Source organism: Lissotriton helveticus, assembly GCF_964261635.1.
Source record: "Lissotriton helveticus chromosome 1_1 unlocalized genomic scaffold, aLisHel1.1 SUPER_1_unloc_12, whole genome shotgun sequence".
Lineage (NCBI taxonomy): Eukaryota > Metazoa > Chordata > Amphibia > Caudata > Salamandridae > Lissotriton > Lissotriton helveticus.
This window is the reverse complement of record NW_027611651.1, coordinates 1,770,748-1,782,002: the sequence shown is the minus strand read 5'-3', so window position 1 is coordinate 1,782,002 and position 11,255 is coordinate 1,770,748. Positions and strand designations below refer to the sequence as shown.

Below are 11,255 nucleotides of genomic sequence, written 5' to 3'. Positions count from 1 at the left end.
TTGTAAAATGACTTGTGGCTTTTTGGGGAAAAGTCACAATTAATTATTCATTTGTAGGTGTGGTTTATTAAATTACATTTTGTTGTGCCATGCTTTCATGAACATTCATCGATTGCTGTCATTTTTACCACATCATGAACCATGTCAATAATGTGTTCTCTCTGTCTAAAAACTAAAGAACTTTTCCTTGATTTCCAAATAAGCAGGTTCTATGTCAGTTTGCTATTTGATATTATAAAAAAAACATTTTCTTATTTCGTAGCACACATTTGTTGTGGTGGTCTTTCTATTGACTTTACAGATAGAGTTAGTTCTGATTCTGGCTTTTGATATACTTTAGAGGTTACCAATATGTGATCCTCCTGCCAATATTATGATAATTATTTCTCTTTCTGGCTTTTGATATACTTTAGAGGTTACCAATATGTGATCCTCCTGCAAATATTATGATAATTATTTCTCTGACTGAGTAACCATGTTTATGCCTTCAATAATTATTTGAAACCTTTAATATAGCTTTGAAGCTTGTTGTAGTTCCAAAGGCAAGGGCCTTTACCAAGGGAGCGGTCCTTTAATGGGCAGTAATGCCTGCTACGGCTGACTATAAGGTCATTACACTGTTTACCCCATGAGGGCAGAATATGTTAATTAATAAAACAACGGTGTCCCAGAGACCGAGGAGGTAGAAACACCACCGGTACTCCGGAACCTTTGTTTCACAGATTTTGCTGTGAATGTTCAACAGTTAACTGCCGCATGCAGGACCATGGTGGTTAATTGTTGAACATTCACAGCAATAGCTGTTAAAGGAGGCTGAAGTCAGCCCCTGGCTCTCCCTGGGCTCGGCTAAACTGCTTTTCATCATTCAGGTGAGCCGGGGAAATGCAGGAGATGAGCAGAACCCCCCTCTTCCCTCTGAGACGCCAGTGACACTGCAAGCTACGGGAGGAGGAAGGGGGAGGATCCTCTGTGCCCTGCTGCAGGCTCTATCCTTTGCTTTCTCCTGCCCAATCCATGTATTTCAGAGAGGCAGAGGCTGTGTATAAGGACATTGTAATGTTGAGAACAGCGGGCCTAGATCAGGTTGTATAGGCTGCTGCTGCTCCGTTGTCTTCAATGGAGGTCTCAACATTTCAATGTTCCAAGCTTTGTCTCGTGAAGGATTTATTCCAATGTTCTAGTCCTTCGGTCGCTGTCCTATAGGGCTCACAAGACACTGACCCTCCACATCATCCCTTCAGATAATTTATCAATAAAAAGCGCCAACACATTGATGCCTTGTTGCTTACATTGCTCAGCATTCGAACTCTGCATCAGCTTGAGCTTGAAATCAGAGAGCATGGTTTCTATAAATCTAAGAGTCTGGTAGATTTATGAAGTGTGGGCAGAATTATGTACAAGGACATTAACATACCTTTGCTAACCAGATTTTTTTGATTTACAAGTTTCATGATCTGTAAATGGAAAGATGTGGTTATGAAGTGGACTGGGTTGTTAGGGTTTGTTCTCTGAGACTGTGGGTGCACTCTATATTCACAGAGACCATTTCCAGCAAGGGACCATGGTTCTTGGTGAACCAAAAAAGTACTTATTCATTAACCATAGTTGCTTCACAATGGCCTCCAGAGAACAAGAGATTCTTTTATTTTGTAAGTTCAGGACGGTTATTTGGAAGATGGGCTGAAGTGTGATTGCCGTCCGACACAAAACTTTTTCTTTCCTTCCTTTCAAGGTATTCTGGGATGACCAGGCAGTGCAGCGTGGCTGCCACCCTTGGAGGAACACAAAATAAAATAACTGCCAGGTAAGGATTCTGATAACTCTAAGTTTCCTTTTCCCCTGTTTCTTCTTTCTCTATTCCCTTTCTTGTTCTCTGTTTTGTTTTTGTCTCTTCACTTCAACATTTGACTCCCTGTGTGCACTATTCTTGTTGTTATCAAACTTCTGATAATTACCAGTTTGGGTTGTAGTGCAAGGTCAGTTCCTTTTAGGTCAGTTGTTCCCAGCAGTTCCTTAACTATTGTCACATTTGTCTCCTCCTCTACACCACGTTATACTATCCTCCCTTTGTCCGTTCTTTCGGCATCTTTCATCTCTGGATCTGACTTCCATCTCTTTGCGTCCTCCCATCCTGCCCTTTTCTGTCTTGTCTATTACAAGCAAAAGACACAGTACATATGTGTGGACACATGCACACAGGGCTTGCTTTAGGGTGGTGCAACCGGTGGAGCCACACCTGGTGCTGACCTTGGGGGCACAGTGTGTAGATGTAACTTATGGGTTCACAAGCATCTGCTACACAGTTTCCTGTGCTGGAACATGTGGTCAAAGTGGAAGATAGCTTTTTTTCTCTTTCCTCTATTTTGTGTTTTTCTTTTCTTGACCCTTTTTAGTTTCCTTTACTGTTTTTGTGTTTTTTTCTCTTTTTGAGGTGTTGCAGCGCCCGGGTCCTGTCGGAGGAGCGTGAAGAGTTCTGAGCCACCAAGTAAGTCCTTATCATCCGCACAATTTGAAATAGTGAATTCCACTGAGCTAAAGGGACACAGCTTCAGTCTACAGTGCCATTTAAAGCACTGAGTGCAACAAGGCCAATTCCTTTGGTCAATAAAATGTCCCTTCCTAGATCATTGGAAAAGGAATAGATGAATAATTTAAGTGAGTAGGGGAGTAAGTAACATCTAATAATTCATTAAAAGAATTACAAATATCTCACTTTCATATCAGCCTGTTCACAGAGAGTTTACATTGATAGTGTTGGCTGCTTCTGAGAATCTGTGGCGCAATATATGTGCAACTTGAGTTTCTTTCTTAAATATGCACTATGTTTGCTCCCCCATCCTTGATTTCCAGTGATCCTAAGCTCCCGGTCTACACTGTTTCACCACTATCAGAAATGCAGCTCAAACTGATTTCCTATCTTGTTTTTGTCAATACTTTCTTTGTGCAAAGTATAAGGTCATAAATATTTTTCTTTGTGTTCATTTACAATCTCTGACTCCGTTTCTACAGGTGACTGAAGCATGAACAGAAAAAAGTTTTAAATTTAGTGAAACACAACGAAAAGGATTATTTCAAGGAAAGTTAAAACATTCTGGAGCTCTAGAGAAGAAACCCTTTCCATGTGCCTGGAATGGTGAGGAACTTGGAGCGGAAGAAACTGGTGAATGTGAAAGTTGTCAAATCCCTAAAGTAAACTGACCATAAATGTTTACTGAGTGTCAGTAACTGAGATTGAGGAGAACATTGGGCACAATTGATGCCCACGCAGTGCTCTTGGGAATACTCAGTGTTGTAAATTCTGTTTGATGGTTTATGAGAAAAGCTTTATAGACCCAAACCCTCCCCAACAGATCAGTATACGTGTTGTGATGTGACAGAACTGTCAAGAAGACTAATATCCTTGGTTTACAAGCGCAAGCTTTTGTTTCCATCTCCTATGATTCAGAGGAGAGAAAACATTGTTTAAAAGAAAGTCATTGTAAATGCTCTTTCTCAGATGTCGTTACAGCAAAAGACGCTGGATTATCATTTCCAATATAGGAAGATTTTTCCCACCAAATCTGTCTTTTGGGTTGATCCGAGTGGTTTCCATGTTTCCCAGACCTTCAAAGTCGATCATGTACATGCCTTAGCCGATGAGTGTAAAGTGTAAAAAGCATGTACTGGCACAGAAAGCTTAAAAGGGGCCAGTGCTGCGCGATTGATAATACATAAAACCACCCTGGCATGCCCTAATCATCTGTCATTACTTGTATGAACAAATACACTTAACAGGCAAACACTACACCTCAAAGACCTCGTCAGGGCTTTTAAAACTCCTAAATCAAATGTAATAAACTGGAGTCACAAAATCACCAGGTATAACTTGGAGAAAATGAATCCACGAGGAGCATCTTAATAAACACAAGGGGCTCCTCAGTGAAAGTTTATAAGAGAAGTTAGATAGGTGTCTTTAAAGGTAGGAACATGATCTCCAGGTAAAAACTATAATTAGTTAAATACAAATGTTATGAAGATCATCTGCAGTGCATTTTATAAGTTAATGTTTAGTGTAACATAAACAAGTACAGACTCTGGAATCAGATTTAGTCTTAAGATGGCATGTATCTAGGAACAGATCCAAATTAGAGAAACAAACAACTTGAATATGAGCAAAGAATGTGAAAGCAGCTTTAGTTTTCAATCCCACCTCACTATACACAAGAGAAATCACACTGGACAAAATCCCTACCAGTGCCCTGAATGCCAGAAAAGCTTCAGTCACAAATCCTCTCTCATGCAACATGCAAAAACCCACACTGGTCAAAAACCATTTCAGTGCTCCACGTGCCAAAAAAGCTTCAGTCATTGGCGTAGTCTGATTCGACATCAGGGAACTCATACTGGACAAAAAACTTATCAGTGCTCTGAATGCTGGAAAAGCTTCAGTCGGAAATCCAACCTTACTGTGCATGAAAGAACCCACACTGGGCATAAACCGTATCAGTGTTCTGAATGCCCAAAAAGGTTCCATCAGAAATTCAGTTTAACTGTACACGAGAGAGTCCATACTGGGGTCAAACTGTATCAGTGCTCTGAATGCCAGAAAAGCTTCAGTCAGAAAATAAGTCTCACTAACCATGAGAGCACTCACACTGGGCAAAAACCTTATCAATGCATAGAATGCCATAAACGATTCGGTCTGAAATCCAGTTTAATTTATCATGAGAAAACCCACACTAGGCAAAAACCTTATCAGTGCTCTGAATGCTGTAAAAGTTTTATTCAGAAATCTGAGCTCTCTCGACATGAGAATACTCACACTGGACTAAAACCTTATCAGTGCTCTGAATGCTGGAAAAGCTTTATTCAGAAATCTGAGCTCTCTCGACATGAGAGAACTCACACTGGGCAGAAACCGTATCAGTGCTCTGAATGCCAGAAAGGCTTCAGTCAGAAATCCAGCCTTACTGTACATGAAAGAACCCACACTGGGCAAAAACCTTATCAATGCTCTGAATGCTGGAAAAGTTTTATTCAGAAATCTGAGCTCTCTCGACATGAGAATACTCACACTGGACTAAAACCTTATCAGTGCTCTGAATGCTGGAAAAGCTTTATTCAGAAATCTGAGCTCTCTCGACACGAGAGAACTCACACTGGGTATAAACTGTATCAGTGTTCAGATTGCCAGAAAAGCTTCAGTCAGAAAATAAATCTCACTAGACATAAAATAACTCACACTGGGCACTAACCTTATTAGCTCTCGGAATGCTGTAAAAGTATCAGTCAGAAATCTGGTCTCACTCAACCTGCAAGAACTTACCGGGAAAAAACCTTGTAATTGTTCTAAATGCCTGGGAAGCGTCTGCTGGAGATTCAATTTGATTCAACATGAGAAAATCCACAGCGAGAAAGAAAATTGTCAGTGCCCTCAATTTGACAAAAACTTCAGTTGTAAATGTAAACTTTCTACATAAGAGATACAATGTGGGAGAATGAAAGGTGCTCACTGTAAACCCTGGGGGGGAGGTCTCAGAATCACAAAACCTTCAGATGAAACAGCCACAAAGTCACCGCTCCATTGATTGCCTAACAAACCGAAAAGAAAAGCACACAGCGAGGGATGGGAATGCTTGTAATAACTTAATTCCTTAGTAACTATTTGTGGCCTCATTCCATTCAGTGTGTTTTGCTCCCTGAGTGTTTATAAGCAATGACTGACCCACAAAGGCCATTTGATCCTGAAATTTGAGGCCACGCTGCTAGATTCAGGAATGCATGTAACCTCAAACTGTTTCCAGATGTAATGAGCCTCACCAGGGAGTTGCAGCAGGAGTCCCTTTGTCGTAGGTCTCTATGGAACCAACGCCTGTTCATGTCTGTGCCACTTAGGGCTGATCATTGAGAAAAACTAAAGGTGATGGATGGACTAGTAGTTAATCTCAGCAACATCCCACCACATCATTCTCTAGTCTTTGTGTAACTACAGACAAGGGCAGCCATATGCAAACCACTCTTGGCCCCACCCTAAATAGTCCTAATGACTTCTGTTCCAAAAGGACACAGCCTCGTATTACAAAGATCCACTGTAGCGGCCTCTTTCCATGTTCTTTTTGCTACAAATGGAACCTGCTTCCCATCTGCTGAGGACAGTTTCACAAGCTTTACAATCACATCAGATACACACACTCAGGCCTAATCATCAACTACTATAGGACGACTAAAATAGAAGAAAATGCGATTCACAAACTACGTGCAGTCGTTCTGCCTCTCCTATCTTTTTCTTTGTGGATTTGTCTGCCTCGACTGCTTAGTTTCTGAGCATGTATACTTGTGTGTAGTAAATGTGAGAGGGACAGAGGGGAGTGGGTGTAAAATGTGAACTACTTATGAATAAAGGGGAGGTGCTAAGGAAGAAGTAAGGAGGAATTTAGGGAATCACAAGCATTCACCCACAAAGGAGTAAACCCATTGCTATTTAAAAACCACAGCTCTAAAGTCACTACAGCCATAATGTACCTAAAACAATTCTAAATGTACTCCAGCTCAGAGCCGGAGTAAGGGCAACAGCACAAACGGCCATCCACTGGAACTGCAACACACTCCCATAAATAATAATGGAGCTACGGACATGACTTAAAACCCCATAGGAAATCATGTTAAATTAAATATTTCAAACTAGTTAAAAATCTAAATAAATATTATTCAATGGCAAAAAATATCTAAAAAGTTTACAAAATTCATTATTTTATAATGTTTTAATAACATCTGTTTGATTGAAACACTAATAAAACATTAGTTTTTAGAAACGTATAATTACATTTCCTATAATGAATGCCCTACATCACATTTAAAAATTATTAATACATAATATAAATGTTAATTTAGGTGGGACACCTTTAATTGAACCTTAAAACAATTATAATCTTCTATATTTTCAGCTTGGGTGGAGTTTTCCCTGTGTAAAAAATATAAAGAATATTTCAATTGTTCATTACACTTGTAAAAAATTTAATATTTTTATGTTAAATACAAATGCAAATTTTATACACTTTAAATATAGAACAACGTAAGAAATGCTACTTGTATTTTAATTAGATATTTAATTTATTTTAAATGTAAACAAAGGTTTTTTAAAGATCTGTTTAAAAATACCAACTTGGTAAAAATTAAAAGATTAACATATGTTATCAAAAACTAATGAATTTTAAAGCATATGTCATTTTATAACATTCTTTTGAAGGTATATGTAGTTTTAAAAGACGAAATACATTATTTTATCTTTATTTTCTAATGGGTTCGATTTTTAAGTCTCTCCCTCCATTATTTTCTAAGGGAGGGTGTTGCATTACCAGTGGTAGGCCATGTGTGGTGCTGCCCTTTCTATTGCTCCACTTTGGATGAAGTAAGTTACATTTGTAAATTTTACTCCACCTCTGTTAAAGCATGCACAGATGTGCAAGTTCACCCTTTTGAGTAACTTTATACTCGTAATAGCAAATAGCTAAAAGTAGCAAAGTTACTCTAAGGGCATCCTTGCATGTATAGATTACTCACAAGTGTAAGGTACCTTTGTGAATAGCCCTCGAGGCGTCCAACTCAACCTGAGAGTTTTATTTTTGTGGTAATGCTAAAGTGGACGCAGCACTTGGGCTGTTATTAGAGTGAATGGGATGATCCTGCGCAAACAACAGAGCACTCGTCTGATGTGTTTGTTTGGCTGAGGAGCAGCAACGAATATCTTGAAGTAATTTTCCTGGACTTGTTACTTCACTCGGCCTCCTGGGGGACTCTTGTAGCAGCTATTTGATACTGTAGTAGTAGCACCAGGTACTTTCTCCATTTTGTTAACCATGTTATCATGATTTGATTTGATATGTACCCTTTTCCTCTTCCTTTTTCCTGATGTTGTGTTTACCGTCACATTGGTGCTGAAATCTCATCTGCTCTTAACTGGTTCTGAGGGGCTCTTATTCTTCATGTACATTTTTATACGATGAACAGTTTTTACCCTCGCTGTACGGCTACAATGTAAGCACAGAGAGCCCAAAATCTGAGATCCCTGCACCTTTTTCTTCCTTTATTGGTATTCTACCTTTACACGTGGATAACTGAGATATGGGTTTGAATCGTTGATTGACCTTTGAACCTGCTGTGATGTAACTTGACGAATGCAAGTTTCATGTTTGAACCGTCAGCGTGAGCTCCAGTACGCTGCTTGTTCTCACACCACGTTCCGTACCTTCGCTGGGATCATCAACCTTGAACCATCTCCATAACCCGGAGCTCTGAAGACCCTCCAGCTGTTGTAACTGCCTGAAGTTTCACACATTTTGATGGCCGTAAATTGAGGTTCAACTTGATGACCCAACTCTACTTTGTGTTCATTTTGAACTTCAAGCCACTTCTGTGCATCTCGTCAGCTTTCTGGGACTGATTGAGCCCAAAACCTTGTATCAAATTCCAGTGTTAATCATCACCAGAAACTGGACTTACTGGTGCCACCTTGAGCATGGCTAATGAGGACAACTACTATTTTGTATGTGGCTTCATCATTGAGTCAATGGATCTGCTTTTGTTCTTAATGGTCTTTTTTTGTGGTTTTGTAGACAGAACTAACTGTGTCCTTTATTTTCTTTGGGACAGCTGTTTTTGCTAATCAATAATCCTTAAAACACTGACCTGGTTTTGATTTTACTCCTGAGTAATTATTAAATACTCCTGCTTATCTAAACTTGGTTTGAATGTTGAATTTCTTTGTCTCTTTTTACTACATTGTATTGAAATTTGTGACTTCCACTGTTTTGCTCTACCTTCGAGCGTGGCCTTATTGCTCAAGCCACGTTACCTAAAGCGAGCTAAGGACACTTGAGTGAAAGACACATTTACCTTTTCTGACAAAAGTATGGGAACAGGAAAGCAGGCTGATTCGAGGAAGCAGACCATTGAGCTGGAAAGGTTACAGTCTTAGGTGGAATATGCTGATAATGTGAGCACTGTAAGGTAATCACAAACAAGGGCTACATTGAGAAATAATAGGCTTACAAGACACACCAGTGGTTATGTAGTTCATGGTTGGTTTTCAATTTACGTTAAATTGCAGCAATTCTCCAGTTACTTTTTTCTCAGTTCATCATTTTCTATCACTCTTTGCGTTCCATCAATTAAACATGTGAGGTTTGACATAGGATATGTTGTTAGTGTTCCTAGACCTTGTCATAATCCCTTTGTCCTCGATTTGGTGGCATATGTTTTGTCTTTATGCTGGTCCAGGATGGGCCTTCTCCAGGCAGAAGGCGTCATAATAGGGATAATAGTTCAGACATATATGAAATTGTCAGAGCTGCAAATTGTGTTAGAAGAGAGCTGAAAATGCACCTAGGTAAAGATGATCACACCATGACACATTAACAGTCGTCTCTCACTCTTAGAAACCATCGCCCCTCTAATCACACATTGACTGTCTTTGCCTTGGACCATGTACAGAGCTCTGATGCCTTTCAGTGATAGTCATGGTATGTTAATAAGACATACGTATATATATATTGAAACATGTTCACACTTGAGTAGCACTTATACTCCTACAATGTGGGGTGGGGAGCTATATTCTGCATACTGGTTCATTTGTGATTTCCTAGCTCTGTGCTTAAACTTAGCAGAAGCAGCACATAAAAACCCTGTAAATCGAGGTTCATAAGATGGATGGCAAAGCATACCTTCTCTCGGTGTTTAGCTGTTCTCTGTCACAGCTTTGCCTAGGTATGATACAGGGCAAGGCTGAAGACGCTTCTCTGCACCACTCCAGGAGCACGTCACGGCAAACCAGGCTGACTTCTGGCCTGAGAGTTCCGTTGTGAAGCCCGTCCCGTATTGGGGGGCACATGGAGTGTTTAGTCAGAGCCTCATCCTGTATAGGAGTAAATGGCTCAACAAGAGTATTACCGCCTCAAGAGGGACACAAGTCGTGTCTAGTCTGACCCTCGCTTCATACAGGTGTCAACGGCACACAAGGTGTATTGCCACTTTAAGGTGAAGAACAAGTTGTACCTAGTCTGTGCCTCGCCCGATGCAGGAGTAAATGGAACTATAAATAGTATTGTCACCTTAAAGGGACAAATGATGTGTCCAGTCTTATCCTCAGGTAGAACAGGAATTAAGGACAAAAGAAGGGAAATGCAAACTTTCGGGCCAGGGCTCACAAGTTGTGTAGTCTAATCCTCATCCCGAACAGGAATTAAGGACTCAAGAAGGGAAGGGCAACCTTATGGGCAGGGGCTTCCAAGCTGTGTTTAGTTTGAACCTCACCCTATAGTGAAGTAAAGAGCACAACAGGGATAGTGGCACCATAAGTGGGGGGCTCAAATTGTGTCTAATCTGATCTCACCCCATGCAGAAGTATAGACCATGCTGCAGATGGTGGGATCTAGCAGCCAGGTCTACAGAGTTTAGTTTTCTAACCCACAGGTTGAAGGAATTAGTATAGTGCACCATCACTGAGTTAAGGTTAAATCTAGCCCGCACAACCCACTGAGCATTCCTGAAAGTGTCGGACTCACACTCTCTGGGTTATTAACAATCCCCTAATTCAGGGACACTTCCAAAGATCATCAGAACAGGGTATGAATTGTGACATTTATTTTAAAATAGTTATTTTAAAATTCCTGAACTTAGTGCTCACAAGGTTGTATGGTAACATCACAGAAGATAACAAGCATTGATATAGCCATTAGGTCTCGCCTTCGGGACCTTATAAGTGTTTAACCATGCAGTGCACTACCCTGGGGGCGGTGCCATCAATGATTGAAGAGCTATGCACTTACTACACACTGGGTCATGGAGTCTGATTCAGGAATATATGCTTGCCTCAGGAAGCATATATGGACACATTCCAAGCCTTTTTAATGCAGACAGAAAGACATGTGCCTCGATGCAAGTCAACAGCACCATAACATTTTGTGTGTAACTTCATCACTAAAGTATTGAACTGCCTGAAGAATTGGCGTAGGGGGCAAAGGATGCTTAAAACAATAAGATGACAGATCTAACACCCCTCCCCTTGAAAACTATGCACCGAATTTACAAAAGCCCAAGTATTTGAGCAGTGCATGTGATGGAGCAAGGATTCGCATATTACGCGACTTGCTTGAATTCATGAACCTCAAATAACCATGTAATTCAACCTGTTTGTCTTACTAATTTCCCTTTATTCTGACATTTGGGTGTCCTAGTGACGCTTGTCTATGTGTTTACTAACTCAATAACGTTTGTATCTA

The 11,255-nt window shown here is 40.2% G+C and overlaps 1 protein-coding gene across 1 annotated transcript; it reads left to right on the top strand.

Moving 5' to 3' along the window:
- Positions 1 to 1,730: 1,730 nt before the first annotated feature.
- On the top strand, positions 1,731 to 5,591 carry LOC144805511 (uncharacterized). Its single transcript, XM_078672051.1, has 3 exons — positions 1,731 to 1,804; positions 2,432 to 2,485; positions 3,010 to 5,591. Exon 3 carries the CDS (start codon positions 4,148 to 4,150, stop codon positions 5,231 to 5,233), a length of 1,086 nt encoding a protein of 361 aa, XP_078528177.1. The 5' UTR covers positions 1,731 to 1,804; positions 2,432 to 2,485; positions 3,010 to 4,147; the 3' UTR covers positions 5,234 to 5,591.
- Positions 5,592 to 11,255: the final 5,664 nt, after the last annotated feature.

Bases quoted from the DNA above. Each gene is read 5' to 3' on its own strand.
- LOC144805511 (XM_078672051.1), top strand. From the start codon at position 4,148: ATGAGCAAAGAATGTGAAAGCAGCTTTAGTTTTCAATCCCACCTCACT.